The sequence below is a fragment of the Phycodurus eques genome, chromosome 20 (genome assembly GCF_024500275.1).
Source record: "Phycodurus eques isolate BA_2022a chromosome 20, UOR_Pequ_1.1, whole genome shotgun sequence".
Classification (NCBI taxonomy): domain Eukaryota; kingdom Metazoa; phylum Chordata; class Actinopteri; order Syngnathiformes; family Syngnathidae; genus Phycodurus; species Phycodurus eques.
Genome location: NC_084544.1, coordinates 13,939,020 through 13,960,559, shown reverse-complemented (window position 1 = coordinate 13,960,559; position 21,540 = coordinate 13,939,020). Strand labels below are relative to the sequence as shown.

Below are 21,540 nucleotides of genomic sequence, written 5' to 3'. Positions count from 1 at the left end.
TGTAGAGACTATTTTGTTAAACATCTTCAGACTGAACCAATTAATTGTTTTAACAATAAAATTAATGTTTGTAAAAGTCACAGGTCTGGAAATTAAATGACCTTTTTCTTCGAATAATCCAAATGGAGTTCTTCATGTTGGGATTTTTATGTATTCATATTATTATGAATATATTAGTGTAATATTTTTATTTACACATTGTCTGAGGCAAATTTGACTCACCTAATTCTCTTCTCTCTGATGATACTGAGCGGTCTTTCCTTAAAGTTCGGTCCATATGGGAGAAGCTGGTGTTTTCTGGCGCCGTCTCCTTCTTTCTGTTCCTGCATCCCCGCAAGTTAGTGCGAGTGAGAGCAGAGGCAAAGAGATTTGTAAGATTTGGAGAATCATGGCCTCTTGGCTCAACATCGTTTGTGGGTGTGAGAGGACCCTCATCCTCACTGTCAGAGCAACCAGGTAGTTCTTCCGGCCGTCCATCTGAGAAGGGCCCCTGACCGGGCAATACATGACGACGTGAAAGCTTAGAGTAGTCTGTCTCAGAGGTGCCCATTCTGAACCAGGACTCTGCTGGGTGCTGGCTTTTGGAGCTGCTCCCCAGAGCTAGTCTGGAGGGTCCTAGACAGGATATTGAGCTTTCTTTGCGTTTGTACCTATCTGCAGAAGACGATGACGAAGAAGAAGGTGAATTGGCTAAAGTGACACCTGCTTGCTTGCTAGGATTGTTGCTGGAAGTGCTCCGTCCAAAGCTGCATCGTTGCAAAGATTCTGCCATTCCCAAGCTACCTACTCTCTCTCCTTTCCCTGATGCTCCACTGTCAGACAACCCTGCCCCACCGCGATTTAAAGATGCACCAATTGTTTCTTCTTCTTCTCTGCTCTCGTCAGCACATCTCTCTCTGTGTTTGTGTCTATGTTTGTGCCTGTGGTGCCAGTTGAAAGACAGCTCAGAGGACATGGGTGGGTAAAGGACAGGGGAACGTCCTCCTAGGTAATCCTGCCTAAGCAGCTTGTGTTTTTTTTTGTGGAATTTCGAAGGGTTCAACAGGAGATGCGAAGGGTGATGATGATGCATGTAAGATGTTGGGGGTGGAGGGGGGAAAGTTGATGAATGATGAGAGTGGTGAGATGAGGCTGTGTGGGGTGACTGGTGGTGTGGGTGAGGATACAGAGCACTAGCTGGAGGATAGCCCCTATAGTAGCCCAAACCGAGGGGTCCAGAGGAATAAGGAACACTGTAGGAGGGATGGTAGAAGCCCCCGCTGGACAGTGGGAAGCCAAGCCCTGGTACAAAAGGAACCTCCGACATAGACTCTCTGAGTTTCGGAGGCCGCCCCCTTTTCTTTTTCATGTCTGGTTTACGGACATAGTGCAATGGATCACAAGAATATGCAGGATGGGAATAGAAGCTGCCGAAATTAACCCTGAAGATTGTGGGCAAGAGATCTCTGTGAATGTAATGATGAGGTGGAGGGCCACTGGTACCACCTATGCCACTGGCACGGTTGCCCACTCCTGGCATTCTATTTGCTCCTGCTGTTATTCCTACGCCACCACCAAGACGATGCCCTGTGGTACGATGTGCTATGCGGATTTCACTCATCCTTATGACAATCTCATCCAGTTCAGCAAGAAAGTTGGGGTCGATCCGCCTAGAACGGAGTTGTAGGTATTTCTTCTTGCGTTTTCTTTTCTGTCTCTTAAGCTTTTCATAGCCTGGGCATCCGTGGCTACGGCGTTTACACTTATGTTTATGTTTTTCCTTATGACCCATTATGGAGGTAGAAGCAGCTACTGGGTGAGGTCTTCGTGTATCAGGTGATAACCTTGCCAAATGTGGAGAAGGAGAAGGTGAGGGATGTTCCACAAGTACAGTGGAGTGGCGCCGCCTGCCTCTAGCGTTAAGTCCCATTCCTGGACCCATAGCGGAACCAATAACACCAGGCATTAATAATCCACTACCTATCGCAGCTGGAATGCCGATTCCACCCAAGGCCCCTGCTCCTGCTTTTTCACCACGATCAGAGGTGCTGTTGTTGTCTGTTCCTATACCACTGTCACTGGGGACTGTCTCCTCACTGTGAGACTCACTTACTGGGGATGGAGTGGCTTCTTTCAGCTCACTAAGGGGGGCAGGAGAGGTAGGATGGAGTGGCCGAGGAGGGGAAAGCTTTCGATAGTGGTAATGCTGCCGATAGTGGTGGTGGTGGTATCCACGGAAAGAGGACTTTTTCTGAGAGGTTGCTGTGGCCATAGTTAAAGAGGAGCCAGGGACTGGACTGCGGAGATTTGGAGCTGAAAAGGTCGGGGGAGGGAAAGCAAATGTGCTGTGACTATGGTTTGAATAGTGAGAGTGACCCGAAAAGTGCACTGAACCTGGCTCAACAAAGCTTGCATCACTGATGGGACTATGGCCTCCACTGGACTGTGAGAGAGAAGGTGAAGGAAATATGTCTGAAGAGGAAAGGTGATGCTGTTGCTGAGATGGATGGTGATGTAGAGAAGTGGTGCTGGGGGACAAGAAGGGTTCTGGTGGTGCTGTTGTAGCTGTGGCACTAACTATTTTTGGTTTACGCCCTCGCCTCTTACCCATATATATTGTGCCTTTTTTGCTAACATTTATTTGTGGTCCAAGTTTTCCCCCAAGAGAAGCTGCCAAGGAGGACAAAGATTGAGTTGCAGCTTCTGCAGATCCAACCACAGCACTTGGAGATACTTTAGGTGGGTCTTCTTTTCTTGGTCCTAACAGGAATTGACTGAGAATACGCTTACGTTTCACACTTTTCATCTTGTTGATCTTGCCTATGATTGTTTTCATAATAAGCTGACCATTTCCTTTGCTGTGATACCGTTTGTCCCCAACGTCCCCTGCCTCAGGAGCCAATGTGGGAGGCTGACTCTCTTCGGGTAAGGTAGGTGGGAGGCGCTTGGGGCGTCCACGTTTTCGAGGGATAGGTTTAGGGGGTCTTAGGTCAACCTCTGGATGAAGCACAGGAGGGTCTTGCTCTTCTTTGGACTTCAAAAAAGTTGAGTAAACTTTAGATGTGGTCAATTTATTATGAGGGCGCCCACGGGCTGGGGCGTCAAGCCTTGGCATCTTTGACTTTGGCCTTCCCCTTTTTTTGGACTCGGGTGACAATGTGAAGAGACGTGACATTGAACTTTGTGGCAGAGTATTTGGTTTCATTTTATTTGGGTTAGGTGGTCTCCCCACAGGTCTCTTAACTGGAGTTGACGTTTCCAGGCTTGAAGATAAAGGCATGGTGGTTTTGCTCTGGTCAAAGGGACTGTCGAGGCCTGATCTTTGACTATGTACCTTGCTCATTGCACGGCCCCAGCGTGGCTTTCTTCCTCTTCGTTTTTTAAGGGGTTTACTGTCCTGCTCTGTTGCAGAATCTATGGATGAATCTGGAGAATCATCTCGAAGAGGAGTTTGCGGGCTGTCTTCACCTTCTGGCTCGGGTGAAGAAGATGCCCTTGGCATTACAGGTTCTGCAGGGTTGCTGGTCCGACCAACACGACTACTATCCCGATTGGGACTATGGTTACTTGGACTTGAGCTCTTGTCACTCTCAACTCGCAATGACTGACCTTTGTCTTTCCCTTCTGGCTTTGCTGTTCCTGTTGAAGGACAGCAATTGTTCGAATCTCTGGGGCTGCCCTGTTCTCTCAGACTTGCAATGCCTTCCTCCGCAGCAACAGAAGTCTCTCGTGCATGGTCTGCTTGTGAGTCAGCAGGGGAGCTTATGTGACTCAAAGTCTTTTGCTCAGCTGTGGTGGTAGGGGACGATGAAACAGGACACGAGGACAAAGCTGTGGTGTGGGATGAGAAGTGAATAGGACGAGATTGTAGTTTGGGAACGCTACTATTAATGTTGTCATTGTTACTGTCCTTTGACAAGGAAGGCAGTCTGTTATTGCCGTATATGAGTGCTGGACTGCTGCTGCGACTACTGCTCTTACCACTGCTCATGTTAATACTGCTGCTAATAGGTTTCCCAGTTCCATCTGTGTCCTCCTTCCTTGTTGGTGTCAGGGTGGGTGAGTTTTCCATAGCAACATCTTTGTTTCTAGAACCGTAGGGCCGACCAGGAGGTCGTGACACTGGTAGGGGGGGAGAAAGGTGAACCATTCTTGAATAGGTGTTCCTATTGGCCATAGCCCTGTCTCGCTGCTTTGCTGTGGGGGTCATAAAACCTGAGCTTGATTGGGAAGTAGCAGGGTCAGTCTTAGCAGGTTTGACAGGCTTTGGGGTCTTTGACGGCGGACAAGTGGCTATGAGTTGAGCTAATTTTTCAGTGACTGTAGGTGCTCCCCAGCTTTGAAATCCCTTGTCTTTATCTCTTTGACTTTCATTGCTGTAAGTGTATTGTGGTGCTTTAACACCTTCACAGCTAGGTTCTTTAGATGCAGGTATTGGTGAAGAGGGTGCAGATGACCGAGGGTTGTGTTGAAGAGTTGGTGTTTTCTTCCCAGAAGGATGAAGTTTGCTGTCTGGGAAAGGGCGATGAAGATTCAGGGGCCGTTCAGATGTGGTGGTAGTTGCTTTAGTGTCTGACTTTGTGTCAGACAGACAATCCATCTTTGGTGGACCCTTCAAAAAAAAAAATATATATATAATAAATTGCCTTTGAACAATTTGATACAAAATGAAGTTATAGAAATAATTATTTGTCACTGTTTTCAAGTGATATAATAAAATCACTGTTTTCTTGGGAGGAATTTAACAGAATTCGTATTTTCTGTCAAACGCAACTTCAACTGGGCAGAGTAAAGGGACAAAGGCAGGGGAATGCGTAGAGGCAAGTCATCAACACATAGGGTCAGATTGGGGACAAGAAGCTAGTGCTGTGGCAAGAGGTCATCTTAGGGAAGGGGGATGGGGAGACAAGGGCAGGCAACAACACAGATAGATGTCAAAAGACCGGAGTGGCCAGTCACTAATTTATATGGACTCAAGAATATCAAACTATGGCATTAAATCAATTGAAACCAGACTTTGAAAATGCATGTAAACTTTGTAATCCGACTGTATTTGACTTTTAAAAAATTTGAATAAATCAGAGAATGTTCGATCATAACGGAAAGCTGGGGGCTTAAAAAGTCAATATTTTAAAGCCTATGCATAGAAGAAAATGTGGCAGATCATCTAAACAGTGACACATCCAGATACAGTGGGTACGGAAAGTATTCAGACCCCCTTAAATGTTTCATTCCTTTGTTATATTGCAGCCATTTGCTAAAATCATTTAAGTTCATTTCCCCCCTCATTAATGTACACACAGCACCCCATATTGACAGAAACAAAATGGAATTGTTGAAATTTTTGGACATTTATTAAAAAAGAAAAACTGAAAAAAAACTAGCACATAGTCATAAATATTCAGACCCTTTGCTCAGTATTTAGTAGAGACACGCTTTTGAGCTAATACAGCCATGAGTCTTTTTGGGAATGATGCAACAAGTTTTTCACACCTGGATTTGGGGATCTGCCTTTCCTTGCTTGCAGATCCTCTCCAGTTCTGTCAGGTTGGATGGAGAAGGCGGACAGCCATTTTCAGGTCTCTCCAGAGCTGCTCAATTGGGTTTAAGTCAGGCTCTGGCTGGGCCATTCAAGAACAGTCACGGAGTTGTTATGAAGCCACTCTTTTGTTATTTTAGCTTTGTGCTAAGGGTCATTGTCTTGTTGGAAGGTGAACCTCCGGCCCAATCAGAGGTCCTGAGGACTCTGGAGAAGGTTTACGTCCACGATATCCCTGTACTTGGCCATATTCATCCTTCCTTCAATTGCAACCAGTCTCCCTGTCCCCGCAGCTGAAAAACACCCCCACAATATGATGCTGCCACCACCATGCTTCACTGCTGGGACTGTATTGGACAGGTGATGAGCTGTGGCTAGTTTTCTCCACACATACCGCTTAGAATTAAGGCCAAAAAGTTCTATCTTGATCTCATCAGACCAGAGAATCTTATTTCTCACCATCTTGGAGTCTTTCAGGTGTTTTTTAGCAAACTCCATGCGGGCCTTTATGTGGCTTGCACTGAGGAGAGGCTTCCGTTGGGCCACTCTGCCATAAAGCCCCGACTGGTGGAGGGCTGCAGTGATGGTTGACTTTCTAGAACTTTCTCCCATGTCCGGACTGCATCTCTGGAGCTCAGCCAAAGTGATCTTTGGGTTCTTCTTTACCTCTCACCAAGGCTCTTCTCCCCCGATTGCAGTTTGGCCAGACGGCCAGATCTAGGAAGGGTTCTGGGTTCTTAAAACCTTAAGTGTACCAGAATTTTTTTTGTAACCATGGCCATATCTGTGCCTTGCCACAATTCTGTCTCTGACCTCTTCAGGCAGTTCCTTTGACCTCATGATTCTCATTTGCTCTGACATGCACTGTGAGCTGTAAGGTCTTATATAGACAGGTTTGTGGCTTTCCTAATCAGTCCAATCAGTATAATCAAACACAGCTGGACTCCAATGAATGTCGAGAACCATCTCAAGGATGATCAAAATAAATACACAGCACCCAAGTTAAATATATGAGTGTCACAGCAAAGGGTCTGCACACTTATGGCTGTGTGAGATATTTCATTTTTTCTTTTTCAATAAATCTGCAAAAATTTCAACAATTCCGTTTTTTTCTGTCAATATGGGGTGCTGTTTACATTAATGCGTCGGGAAAATGAACTTTAATGATTTTAACAAATGGCTGCAATATAACAAAGAGTGAAAAATTTAAGGCAGTCTGAATACTTTCCGTACTCTCCTTGTGTGTATCAAACAGGCTAATTTTAACAACAAAACTACGTTTTACTATTCACATTGGAATGAAAAATGAACAAACTAGTCTATCGCAATTAAAAATGGTACCACTAAACAAAAAAAAGCTTTCGACTGTGCCTCTCATTAACCAAATGAAGGACCTATTGCAAAAACACATCTAATATGAAATATTTTGGCTGTTTAATCAAACGTAATTTAGTCAAGTAAGAATGTGCACGTATAATAATTAAGACAATGTTATAAACGTAATCCCTAGATGGAATCTATTTTAGCCTGGTTATCCTAGAAGGTTAGCGTCCTTCATCTGTGCTCCTATCATGATGTGTTTTTGTGGTTTAGATTATATTTAGTTTTGGTTCATGTTATATCTTGTTTTCTGGTGACCCAAGTTCATGTCTTGTCTTGCTCGTTAGGTTTTTGTTTCCACCTGTTCTCGTAACCCTGCTCCTAGCGTCTACCAATCAGCTCCATCTAGCCACTCGTGTCTTGTTCAGGTGTGCCTGGTTGTCTTGTCAATTTGCTTGTATGTAGTTGCTTGTTTTCTGTCAGTCTGTGTTGGATTGGCTCATTGTCATTAGGAATGTCCTGATCAAATTTTGTCCACCCGAGTCCAAGTCCAAGTCTTTGATTTTAGTGGGGCAGTGTGGTGCATGCATGGAGCTGGACGTTTGCAGTAAGCTAAAGAACAGAAGAAGCGATTAAACATTCATTTAAATCACTTTTCACAGATCAGGAAGAATATATGGCAGTGAGTATTGTCATATTAATTGTCTGTATGTGTTACTTCAGAGTTTGTGTATAAATTTTCGTTATTTGAAGGTAAAGCCCCCCTCCGTGACCTAATGGAAATTCTAGCTAGCCCGTCAATGGGGTTTTCCACTGAATGTTACCATTAAACTTGCGATTTCTAAAACGATCATATTTGTGTCGTATTTAAATATACAATGCATGTAATTCTTTTTGTTGTGTGTTAAGTTTTACAGTAAACTTCACCTGGGGTGTAAATAAACAGTTTTAAAGCTGACTCTGGGATGGCAGAGACTATGTTTGTGTGTGTGTGTGTGTGTGTGTGTGCATCACCACCTAGCCATAGTGGAGGCAGACTTAGTTTTGCCAAAGATCAAATGCTAACTGGGACATCACAGAGAAGTGTGGAAAAAAGGGGAGCACAAACTAATTCAGAAATACGATTAATTTGTATATGTACACAGTGTGATGAAAACATGAGCCCACATACAACACAAAGAATGCCTGATGAGTTTGCCACCCTATTATGCAATGTAATGATTTCAAAATCAGTAGTAATCACCGGAGCAAACTTGTTGACTGACCACTGCCCTTGAGATACGTAAGATTAATGAAGTACAGCCAAGTAAGCAGAATTGTGAGGAAAAATATGCCAATACAGTGGAACCTCGATAAAACAGACCCCTATATAACGGATGGGACTAAACGATATGTCCAAAAATTGTTTGTATTTGTCACTTAAAATACCATTGACAAAGTCTGTTAGTTCCAGAATTGGCCAGTGTTTACTGGCGCTGTGGCGCAATGCAGGCAGAGAATGATACTGACGTATTTCCGGGTCACAGGTATACAATAATACTAGATCCTCCCATGCCTACGTGGCGGCCATGTTGAAAGTAGGGCATTGACGTGACGGCCATGTGACGATAGCTATAGCTATTGTCTATTGTACATGGAGCAGAGAGAGAGCGGCATGGATGCGGCATTAACGCTTGAGGAGTACAAAACAGAAGTCTTTGGAGTCTATTTTTGGTACAGTAAATATTTTTTTTGTCAAGCTGTTCGCCTTTGTCAATGGATTTGGAAATAGGTAGCACACGAATTCCTCACAGCTCATGAAAGCGTCTATGATGAGTACTGTAAATCAACGTCACCATGACCAAGCAGGCGTGGTAAAGTTGGATACAATGTGAAACTTTCAAACATTTTCAAGCTTTTTTTAATATGTATTTGTAATAACTGTACTGTACTGAGCATTTTAGGCCACGAAATAAACCTACAAAACATTAATTTTGTAATGTACAGTAATATGGGTGCACATGGCCTAAAAAGGTGCTTCAATGTAACGGACAATCGCCTATAACGGAGGAGCCCCCGCGCCTAGTAGTACGTTCTTCTGAGGTTCCACTGTATACAGTAAATATGCAAGCAGTCCAGCAGCAATACAGTATAAAATGTTGTTCCTACTTAGAATTTCATTAATTGTTGATTCAAACTACATAAATGTGCTGTCCCAAAACTCCTTGTTCCCACTTACTCGTTTTCCTGGTGCACTACCATTCACTTGAGAAGGTGCCATGGCAGCTGTGCTGGTAGGTGGTGGTCCGGGAGGAGGTGGTGTCGGGACTTTAGAAGATGGGTTTGATGAGACTGGTCTGCTGACACTTGGACTCTTCTCCCTCTCTTTTTCCCTGACATGAGAAGGACTCTGGGTCTGGCTACCTGGCCCATCATTTGTATTCCCTGCACGATTTCCTCGAGCACCACCACCTCCCCGCCCTGTATTCCTCATTGTAGCCCGAAAGGCTGGTCTGCATACATAATTCTCCAAGATCTTAGGAGGTTTCTTCATGCGTTTTGCTTGAAGACCAATCTTCAGTTTGACATTGCCCTCAGATAGGCTGCTCTCCTTGATGGAGAACTGTGACTGGTCACCACTACCTTCAGGACCACCTGTCCCTGTGCCATCAGCTATAATGGAAGCCTCTTTTTCTTTGTCCCTTTTCTTCTCCTCCTCATCTTCTTTCTTTCCAACACCTCCCTCTTTCTCTCGCTCCCCGGAAGTTACACCTGAGACGAGAGGAGGTGGTGTTGCAGTTCTCCCGTGAATCTTCTGATCCATCTTAACTTAAGGGCTCTGCAAGTTCACAAGGTAAGAAATGTGTATCCTATGAGGAATATAGGAAAGGGAGTGGGATAGGGAAGGAGGACGGAAAAGGGGAGGGGGATACCAATGAGGTAGAAGCTCTCGTTTTTTTAGAGGGTTTCTATCCTTCCCCGTCAGTCCGGCCCTCTTACTCCGTCCTTCAGCTGTAGTTGTAGTAGGAGTGGGGAATGGTGGGGAAGGGGGGAAAGAGAAGGCAAAAACAAATGAGTTTTATTGTCCATAGTTAGCATTTATACACTTAAATGTATGATATTAAGACTGTGAAATTAAGCAAAAAACATTGGATTTATGCTGCACAATATTGGAAAAAAATGACATGGCTCATGATGTGAAAACCAGCACACAATTCTCCTTTTCACTCTGTGTATTGTTTGGACAATATATAATAGCTTCAGTAGAAATTATGAAGAAATTATGCTCAGTAGAGCACAACCTGTATTTAATTGCACTGTAGTATTGAGCAGGTAACGGTCCAGCCAGACTTGAAGTTAAAATAATTATCTTTCATGTCCAGTTATACTGTGTCGTAATTACCACATTCCTGAATCCTGACACTATTCGTTTGTTTTAATCAATCTGTTATTTTAAACATTTTAACGTAATATGCATTTGTATTTCTACATGTGAGTGCATTCGTTTAATCAACACACATGAGTGTACACCTGCTTTGTCCCTTCAATAATGCTGTATAGCACCACGATGACAATGCTCAAACAATATATCGTGCAACCCTATTGGACATATAGTCAAAAAAAAAAAAATATATATATATATATATATATATATATATATATATATATATATATATATATATATATATATATATATATATATATATATATATAAAGGAACAGAGTAATGCAATTTCCATTGTTTGTTGTAGGTAGGCTTGTCACGATAATTACTATATCGACTTATCATTCAGTAAATTAATGGGCACGATGGTTTTCCGGACGTCATAAATTGTCATTGTTGTGATGAGCTGGCCCGCGGATCACACAGTGAACTGACAAGAGTTTGAAAGCTGTGTCATTAGCCGCTAGTAGGCTCAAGGATGGGGCGGCACGTCCACAGCAAAATATTTCTACCACCGCAAGTGCTTCCGGGAACCGCAGTCACCATGGCGTCAGGGTTAGATTTTTGTAAACACTATCTCCCAATCCATGCAACTGCATACTCCCAAAGTAAAATAAAACGGTTAAAGTTTCAGCGAACAAAAAACACTACCGTCGATCATTGATGTGTGCTTTTGTCTTCTTTTTTTAAATGTGCCTTTGTGTGAGGCTTCGCAAGTAGCCACACAGCACATGGCACCGCTGAGCGAAGAGTTGGAAAGCAGGTTCTTCGGCAGAAAGAGAAGAGGAAAGCACAGAGCCCCGAACTGAATGCGAGGACTTTGAATGTTGGTAATATGACAGGAAAATCTCGGGAGTTGGTTGACATAATGATTAGGAGAATGGTTGATATATTGTGTGGCCAGGAGACCAGGTGGAAAGGCAGTAAGAAATGAAGAGTGAAGAGAGAACTTTTCCGATCATGTAAACATGCTAACAAAAAATACTGAGACACATTGCCTATGCTATTTTGGAGCTTGTGGATGATCAAAGGCTGACTTGGAGCCAGTCAGTAACAAAAGAGTCAAGTCACACTATGAAGTGACGTAAGTATGAAATAACTCCTTTCAACTCTGCATCGCTGTGCATTTCCGGGTGGACATACTGTCCCAAGTTTTAAACGCAATCTTACGCAGTACACAGGATGGGCACATACATATGCCCTGCTCTCAGGGCGAGTTAAGTAAAACAATGACTTTTGTGCGCTTGCTGGCTTTCCCCAAATGATCAGTTTTCGTTTTATTTTACGTTCCTCAGTATTATATTTGTTATCCTTCCACAAGCGAAGTGCAAAACCCTCGGGAAATATGGGATACGATTTCAGAATGTTTAGTGTGCAAAAGCACGGTGACGATAGGACCGGCCGGTTGCTGTCTCGCTCGCTCTCCCTAATCAAGTGGCTAGCCTCACAGGTAAAAAATGGCTTGCTACTTGACATCACAAAGAAAGGAGGAAAAAAATTATAATGTGTTAATGTAGTTTGCTTTGCTTAAAGACGTTAGCAAAATGTCAATGATTGTGTCGTCTCTTGTAGTTTTGGGGGGAAATATATTTTAAAAAGATATTGTCTTTAAAAAATTGTTATCGTGACAGGCCTATTTATAGGGAAAAATGATTGTATTTTTTTTAAAATCGGGAATTAAACAAAAACAGGACTTGTCCTGAATGTGCAAAAAAAAAAAAAAAAAGTGTGACAGGACGTTGATAGCTCTGGCTGACTATTCATCCATCGATCCATTTTCTCTACCACATATTCTCACTTGGGTCGCGGGCGTGCTGGAGCCTATTCCAGCTGACTCTGGGCGAGAGGCTGGGTACACCCTGAACTGGTCGCCAGCCAATCGCAGGGCACATACAAACAAACAACCACTCGCACTCACATTCACACCTATGGGCAATTTAGAGTCTTCAATTAACCTACCATGCATGTTTTTTGGGATGTGGGAGGAAACCGGAGTACTGGAGAAAACCCATGCAGGCACGGGGAGAACATGCAAACTCCACATAGACAAGGTCAGGATTTGAACCCCAGTCCTCAAAACTGCGAGGCAGATGTGCTAACCAGTCGTCAACCGTGCCACCCTGGCAGACTATATTTACAGAATAATTTATAATTGATCTACTCTTATATTACAAAAATTCCATATCATAGTTTGATCATACAGTGTTTTAAGTAAAGCATTCTGATACTAATAATCATTTTTCGAGTAATCCAGTTTTACAATTATGTACTGTATTACAAAATAACATTCTCTCCAATTTACACAGTGTCCCTGAATGCACCTCGCACACTCACACAGCTGCCTCATGCCTGCCTAGTTTCATTCTGAAGAGCGAAATAGGAAATGCAGCAAGCGTACATTTTCTATTAGCATGTCCAAACAGATCCCTCTGCTGGTCACTTTTAATATTACAGTGGAATCACCATATATTCAGAACGCCAACAACGCAGTAGACCATGCGATGTGACTATGGTGCATCGTGATGACGATGCGCAAACAAAATACGTGCAGCCCTAACCTATATATCCAAATATTCAATATCACTGGATGATAAAAACATGAATAAAGTGAGCCCAGGTTTATAAGAATTGGATAAGGATTACGGATTTTCTGCCACTTTTTATGTCGTAAATCAGCCCACATTTCCTCGTCCAGAAATCATTGTAAATCATTAGGAAGTTTGTGGCCAAAACCTTGACTCTTTGGTGGGAAAATACCCCTATGTTAGTCTTAATTATCTGAAAACGTATTGTTAAACAGGCCATTTTCTGATTTTTTGGTGGTGGCGTTTGCTCGAGCCATCTCATTTTTTGGGCCAAACCGAGAGCGAGCGCATCGTCTGAATAACTTCAGGCTTTCAAAGAAAATAAGAATAATAATTTCATCACATCCATATATTTTTCAAATGTTTCCCAATCCTATAAACGTGTGAAGTTTTGACGCCAAAATCGAGGTACGTTTTCATCGTTGTCAGCACCACAGAAAACCTCATCTGAACTTAAAATTTCAAAAACGAGGTGGTAAAGGGATTTCCCAACAACGTCATTGGAAAAGAACAATGATTAGGTGGTCCTCTGCTAAATCCTAGTGCCAGTGAAATGTAAAGAAAATGGCAACCAATTTTGTGGATTCAGTAAGTAACCTAAATTCATGCAGCCCTATGTGGGGCACAAGCCATGCAAACTGTAGGCCGGTCCCGAGCCCGGATAAATGCAGAGGGTTGCGTCAGGAAGGGCATCCGGCTTAAAATTTTGCCAAACAAGCGTTCATCCAAAGAATTCCATACCGGATCGGTCGTGGCCCGGGTTAACAACGTCCACCACCGGCGCTGTCAACCTGCAGGGCGCTGGTGGAAATTCAGCTACTGTGGGTCGAAGTTGAAGAAGAGATGGAAAGCGGGTTCTTTGGCAGAAAGAGAAGAGGAAAGCACAGAGCCTAGAACTGAATGTGGGGACTTTGAATGTTGGGACTATGACAGGAAAATCTCGGGAGTTGGTTGACATGATGATTAGGAAAAAGGTTGATATATTGTGTGTCCAGGAGCCCAGGTGGAAAGGCAGTAAGGCTAGAACTTTAGGGGCAGGGTTTAAATTATTTTACCATGGTGTAGATGGAAAGAGAAATGGAGTCGGGGTTATTTTAAAAGAAGAGTTGGAAAGAATGTCTTGGAGGTGAAAAGAGTATCAGGTGAAAAGAGTATCAGATCGAGTGATGAGGTTGAAATCCGATCGAGTGATGAGGCTGAAACTTGAAATTGAGGGTGTTATGTATAATGTGATTAGTGGCTATGCCCCTCAGGTAGGATGTGACCTAGAGGTGAAAGAGAAATTCTGGAAGGAGCTAGACGAAGTAGTTCTGAGCATCCCAGACAGAGAGAGAGTCGTAATTGGATATGTTGGTGAAGGAAACAGGGGTGATGAAGAAGTGATGGGTAAGTACGGCATCCAGGAAAGGAACTTGGAGGGACAGATGGTGGTAGACTTTGCAAAAAGGATGCAAATGGCTGTAGTGAACACTTCTTTCCAGAAGAGGCAGGAACATGGGGTGACCTACAAGAACGGAGGTAGAAGAACGCAGGTGGATTACAGCTTGTGCAGACGATGCAATTTGAGGGAGGTTACCGACTGTAAGGTAGTGGTAGGGGAGAGTGTGGCTAGACAGCATAGGATGGTGGTGTGTAAGATGACTCTGGTGGTGGGGAGGAAGATTAGGAAGACAAAGGTAGAGCACAGAACCATGTGGTGGAAGCTGAGATAGGACAAGTGTTGTGCAGCTTTTCGGGAAGAGGTGAGACAGGAGGAGCTTCCAGAAGACTGGACCACTACAGCCAAGGTGATGAGAGAGGCAGGCAGTAGAGTGCTTGGTGTATCGTCTGGCAGGAAAGGAGAGAAGGAGACTTAGTGGTGGAACCTTACAGTACAGGAAATCATACAAGGAAAAAGGTTAGCTCAGAAGAAGTGGGACACTGAGAGGACCGAGGAGAGGCGAAAGGAATACATTGAGATGCGACATAGGGCAAAGGTAGAGGTGGCAAAGGCCAAACAAGAGGCATATGATGACATGTATGCCAGGTTGGACACTAAAGAAGGAGAAAAGGATCTATACAGGTTGGCCAGACAGAGGGATAGAGATGGGAAGGATGTGCAGCAGGTTAGGGTGATTAAGGCTAGAGATGGAAATATGTTGACTGGTGCCAGTAGTGTGCTAGATAGATGGAAAGAATACTTTGATGAGTTGATGAATGAGGAAAATGAGAGAGAAGGGAGAGTAGAAGAGGCAAGTGTGATGGACCAGGAAGTGGAAATGATTAGTAAGGGGGAAGTTAGAAAGGCATTAAAGAGGATGGAAAATGGAAAGGCAGTTAGTTGGTCCTGATGACATTCCTGTGGAGGTATGGAAGCATCTCGGAGAAGTGGCTATGGAGTTTTTGACCAGAATTGTTCAATAGAATTCTAGCCTGTGAGAAGATGCCTGAGGAAAGAAGGAAAGGTTTGCTGGTGCCCATTTTTAAAAACAACGGTGATGTGAAGAGCTGTGCGAACTATAGAGGAATAAAGTTGATGAGCCACACAATGAAGTTATGGGAAAGAGTAGTGGAGGCTAGACTCAGGACAGAAGTGAGTATTTGCGAGCAACAGTATCGTTTCATGCCTAGACCACAGATGCATTATTTGCCTTGAGGATGTTGATGGAAAAGTACAGAAGGAGCTACATTCTGTCTTTGTAGATCTAGAGAAAGACTTGACGGAGTACCCAGAGAGGAACTGTGGTACTGCATGCGGACGTCTGGAGTAGCAGAGAAGTCTGTTAGAATAATACAGGACATGTACAAGGGCAGCAGAACAGTGGTGAGGTGTGCTGTAGGTGTGAAAGACAAATTTAAGGTGAAGGTGGGACTGCATCAGGGATCAGCCCTGAGCCCCTTCCTGTTTGCAGTGGTGATGGTTAGGCTGACAGATGAGGTTAAGACTGGAATCACCGTGGACCATGCTGTTTGCAGATGACGTGATCTGCAGTGAAAGCAGGCAGCTGGTGGAGGAGCAGTTAGAAAGACGGAGGCATGCACTGGAAAGAAGAGGAATGAAGATTAGCCGAAGTAAAACAGAATATATGTGCATGAATGAGAGGGGTGGGGGGGGGGGGGGGGGGGGGGGGGGAGTGAGGATACAGGGAGAAGCGATAGCAAGGGTGGAGGACTTGAAATACTTGGGGTCAACCGTCCAGAGCAATGGGGAGTGTGGTCAGGAAGTGAAGAAACGGGTCCAAGCAGGTTGGGACAAGCCGAAAGGAAAAGAAGTAATTTACCTTAATGAAGCTAGCGGAGAATTCATTCAACTAAATTATGTGGTTTGGCTGAACATTTTGGTGTTTAAATATACAGTATAATATTTAATTATCTTTGTTTTCCATGTAGTTTTACAATAAACTTCAGCTTTAGAGCATTTTGGATTTGCATTTTTCTTCCATAGCTCCTCCAGGTGTTGTCCGTCTCTTGCCGCACTGTTATTGTGTGGGGCCGTAGGTTGAATAAAGTTCGCTGCTCGTCCGGCTTTTGTTCTTTCATCATAATAGTGTATGTATTTTTACAGGAGTTACAAACAAATAGCTTGAAGAAAGCAAACTTAACATCTTTTTGGAGAACTGTTGCCCAGCTGCTCAGAATTACCGGTGCTGCTTTTTCACGTTGGACGATGAGGCATGGCGGCACTTTTCAAGTTCCAGTGCACTGTGCAAATCTAGGAACCTGTCCACAGCTCTTTAAAGCCTCTAAATTATTTAATGCAGATCCACGCAAAGCAGGTGGTTTCTCTGGGTGAAGTCATTTGGAGGCAATTGAGAACTGTGACCTCAGCACTTTGGGCCCTCTGGTACTGCACAGAGGATCTCTGTCTTCCTCGGCCTTCACCAGCAGTAAATGAAAGTGATCGACCGTCAACATGACGCCAGTTTCTCTGCCCTCTCTCTACATTACAGGACAACAGTGAAGCAGATGCATAATGGAGCCTGCAGAAAGTCATACAAGTCATCACAATGCAAGAAACAAAAGTAATCATCCATATTGTGCTCTTGGTCTATGTTTGTGTTGGATTATGAATAGCAGTAGATGTTTTCTAACCACACAATAAATGCACACCCATTTTGGAGTGTGGCCTGCAGTTCACCCACACCCACTTCTCAGAGTTTACATCAATTACTCATTCCATTTCAACTCAAATCTACACACCCAATACGCTACACATACCAAACTCAAATAACACCTTTTTAGCACTCCATCAATCTCTGTTTTTTACCATTTTTAAGTTTTCCGTCGTCTTTCTCCTTTCACAAACTTGCAAAGCGGCAGTCATGGCACACAAACTGAAGTAATTGTGGTCTCAATAATCAAAAACACATTCCGTGCACCACTCGGGCCTGCTTTGCTCACTACTTCCTTCTCTCACAAACTGACAAATGTTCTACTTCTTGGATAGTAAATTTAAAGCAAAATTGGCTGCTTTAGCTTCCTTGCGGAACCTGTGTGTGTGACAACCCAATACACTGTGGCAGCCTTTCTTAATTTTCAAAGAGTATACGATTAGGAAGTAAGTCGATTAATTTATCCTTCTGAGTTAGTAAATTGGCGGCACGGTGGACATCTGCCTCACAGCTGTGAGGACCCGGGTTCAAATCCGGCCTCGCCTGTGTGGAGTTGGCATGTTCTCCACGTGCCTGGGTGGGTTTTCTCCAGGTACTCCGGTTTCCTCCCACATCCCAAAAACATGCATGGTAGGATAATTGAAGACTCTAAATTGCCCGTAGGTGTGAAAGTGAGTGCGAATGGTCGTTTGTTTACATGTGGCCTGTGATTGGTTGGCGAGCAGTTCAGGGTGTACCCCGCCTTTCGCCCAGTCAGCTGGGATAGGCTCCAGCACGCCTGCGACCCTCGTGAGGATAAGCGGTATGGAAGATGAATGAATGAATGAATGAATTAGTCAATTGTGTGTTGATTAATTATGGCAGAATGGAGTGCAACAATTTGCTGCATCTAGCTGAGGCACTGTGGAAAGAAATACTAAAATAATACATAAATTTCTTGCTAAATGTCCCCATAGGTAATCACTAAAATTACAATGAGTGTTTAAAAGGTGTTATTTTAACATAATGACAGTGACTTAGTTTTTGTCATGGGTGTGTGTTAGGGTTGTTGTCTTCCCCCTGTCTCGTACACACCTGCTCCTGAGAGCATCTTCCCCACCTGTGCCTCGTTTACCCTAATTACCCCATGCATTTAACCTCGTGTCTCATTCTTTCTGGTCGCCAGTTCGTTGTACCTTGTTGTCACGTTCCAGCATTCCTTGCTTCCACGTCACCGATTCATAGTAAGACTAAACCCTGCTCTGATTCTCGACCTTGCCTCTTTTCCTCATGTTTTTTGGGTTACTGTTGCCTTTTTCGGATTGCCTGCCTGTGTACCGCCCCCTGCTTGTTTATTAAACGTCTCTCTTTTTTAAACTGTCCATCTGTTTTGGAGTCGTGCATTTTGGGTCCTGTCCTCTGTTCTGTTCTTGACAGATTTACACTTGTATGACTGTAAAGAATGGTCCTTAAATCTAGAGCTCGAGTTATACTCGACGGCTTATTAGATAAAAAATTGATTTTGCATTATTTCATAGTACCACACGTGATCGCCGTCCTTACATTCATTGTAGTATCTGTGACTTTACGTGTGTATGACTTTGAAATGCAGAGTCTGGCATGGTGAATGACCTATTAATCGGTGTATAAAAGTATAGAGTTGGCAGTTTTTTGGCTCAGATTAGCCACGGCCAGTCAGCATGCTAAATGGGAGTCAGTTGTAGCCATAGCATCTTGTGTATGAATGTGCATATTACATGTTTATTGTGTTCAATAAAGTGTACTGGTGGGTGTGTCTATTCTTGACCACTTGTGGGGGCATTACAATATGTTCTAACTAGTGGTGGTAAGCTATATTCCATCCATTTTCTGTATCGCTTATCCTCACTAGGGTTAAATTAGCTAAAAAATGTATGTACTTGTTTTTCATTAATCTAGTTCTGCTTTAAACTAGTTCTGCTTTGCAGTAGACTCATTGCACTTTCTTCTTTTTTTTTAAGTGTGAAATGATCCCAAACTTTGGACATTCTTTCTTTTGTGTACTCTTTCCTCCTGACTTTGCACCATCACACCAAATAATTTCCACATAGAGTGGTGCATGCATTACCTGCACGGTTAATACAGGTTTCACGATAGCTGCAGTTTTAAGTAATTAAATGTCAACTATTTATTTTGGGGAACACTGTTTTGAACGCCAAACAACAAATTGGAGGTCTACCTGCGTCATGGAACACATTGTATTTGACATTTAAGGTTCTACTGTAATACCTATTATAATCAGAGCCTACCAGGACAAAATGAGAAAAAAATGATAAAAAATATTCCAAGCACCTGCCATCAATAAGCATGCAAAGCTATTTGATTCAAATCTGAAAATCCCTTTCACGATCAAGCTAACAACAGCAGAAATGGCACGGCAGGCCAAACTGTAATAAACAACTTCTCGCATCCGCATTTCTTTCTACCGAAGTTCCTCCCAGCTTACTTTTGCAAACGTTTTTCATAAGTGCTGATTTGTCTACAGCAATATGCAATGCACGCCACGCCCCCCCCCCGCCCCCCCCCTCCATCATTCACGAGGGCTGCTCACTCCAGCCAGAGTGTATACTCTCTTTCATGGCTTTTACTCCATGGGACTAATAGCACATAGTATGTTTTAAACAAACAAGTAACATATCATGGATTTGATACAACCAAGTTTAACATAATGGATTGGCAAATATTCTAAAAAGCTGCCTTGACTTGGACTGTTTGTGCTGATGGGTTTCCTGTAACCTTTCCCTGAACTCTACCTCTCCCCACAACCCCACTCTTATCTCCACTTGTCCTCCCCACAATCTAACCTGATCCCTAACCCCGACAGACTGTAGGGGTGGGGGCGTCTTCAGAGGGAGGGAAAGCAACATGGATGACAGGTGTCAGTTGAGCCAGCACATTTCAAACATCCTCTGCATGTGGGAGTAACGTGAAACTCATTCCACTGTGGTAATAGTGCATGCATGTGTGATAAAGACGGCTGTACAAGCCAAACAATAACGGGGCTCAGTCTGCATCATCAACTCTGCAGTATCATCATTTTTTTTTTAGTTATACTAAAATTGCTTGAACCAAAAGTAATCACGGCCATGCGTTCACCAGCCGGCCGTGGATTGAAATGCATTTTGTAACCACAGTTAAGATCATGACACATTTGTACTCACCTCTTCTAGTTGTCCAGAAATGGTGTTCACATTATTTGGCTCCGTGTCCTTCCTCGTTTGTGACAACGTGGTGGCCACACATCACTCCATGTGCTGAATTGGCAAAATACGACACGAAAGGTAAACTGTCGGCAGGAGTCTGTGAGCTCAATCAAAGCCATGTCCCGTGAGTCTACACCGCTGACAGACAGTAGTCATGCGTCGCACCTTAGGTTCAACTATTATCGCGTAACGTTTGTGGCGAGTGGAGTACATCGGTGCCAAATACTAACCTGGAACGTGGCGAATGCGCACAAGACAACATAGGCTCGTTACACCGTCTCGTATTCTCTCGAAAATATATGCTCGTGTTATTAATTATAATAACAGGGCCAGTTACGGAGGATGGCGTCGTCGCTGTGTAGTGCTAAATATAGCGCTAACCAACGCGTTGAGAAACAATTGTGCTAAATACCCCAACGCAGACCTCATATCATCTCATATGTATGACTCTGGGAGCGAGCAACTTGTTAGCTATCAGCCTCTGGTTGCTGATGCTTAAGGACGAATGGGGCTATTTTCATGAAATGTGGAATTTATAACGTTCGCGGGCATGTTAGTAATGAGTCGCAAATTCCAAATACTCGGCGAACAGGCGAAAACTGTTCCGAGTCGCAAAAGGAAACATTTCGGTCATGTGTGTTTAAGTGCGGGATTATGACTAAAACCGTGCAGTACAAGTGATGTACATAATCTTACGTCTCCGTCACATTCTCGTATGCACTCGTGTTACCACATCTCAGCTATGACGGCTAACGATGCACTAGCGAAGTCCGCCAAACCACACAAAAACGAACATTACCGCGGAGCCACGAATACAATTGTGGAATTAAAATACCATAAAGCATCGCGTGGAAGTGTGTAGAGTAACATTCCTGTGGTATAACATAACAAATGCACTACCGTGTAGGTTGTTTAAAAAAAACACTGTCAACAAAATGGCGGCTACGTTGAATCAACATAGATCCCCGAAATGGATCTCCCTCTTTAATTCCTTCTTCTCCACTGGTAAAATCCTTCTTCCTTACAGCGAGTGATAGGCTGTATTTCTTCCGAGATATCCCAAAAAATCCACACCGACGCTCTGTTAGCTGGGTCTGAATGTGTCAGCACGGGCCTCTCTCGTCGCTCGGGCCTCCATGTCTGCTCAGCCCGTGTCGCTACAGTGTCAGCCCAGCACGGGCATTCTCAGCCTCGGGGAGGGAGGGAGAGGGAGGACGGGCGGGGGCGAGTGGAGTGGAGGAGAGGAAGAAGGGAGCGAATGTCACTTGTTCAGCTGCAGACAGAACAAAGTCTACATTTGATCATTTCTCGGCATTTTTGGGATTTCCCACGCAGCCTAATTTTCATAACGCTACATTCACGTGTCAGCTGTCAAATTGGT

The 21,540-nt window shown here is 43.7% G+C and overlaps 1 protein-coding gene across 2 annotated transcripts in view; it reads right to left on the bottom strand.

The window, feature by feature from the left end:
* Nucleotides 1-21,348, bottom strand: part of ash1l (ash1 (absent, small, or homeotic)-like (Drosophila)) — a 51,813-nt gene extending 30,465 nt beyond the window's left edge. The window contains exons 1-5 of one of the 2 annotated variants that reach the window (XM_061664153.1): nt 21,060-21,348; nt 20,118-20,210; nt 9,751-9,829; nt 9,057-9,656; nt 223-4,591 (exon numbers count right to left, since the gene is read on the bottom strand). In XM_061664153.1, the coding sequence (XP_061520137.1) occupies nt 223-4,591; nt 9,057-9,641 (4,954 nt within the window). In that variant the 5' untranslated portion in view covers nt 9,642-9,656; nt 9,751-9,829; nt 20,118-20,210; nt 21,060-21,348. Of the gene's footprint in view, nt 1-222; nt 4,592-5,472; nt 8,441-9,056; nt 9,657-9,750; nt 9,830-20,117; nt 20,211-21,059 lie in introns of those variants that run through there. The other variant, XM_061664154.1, reaches the window with a different exon arrangement.
* Nucleotides 21,349-21,540: the final 192 nt, after the last annotated feature.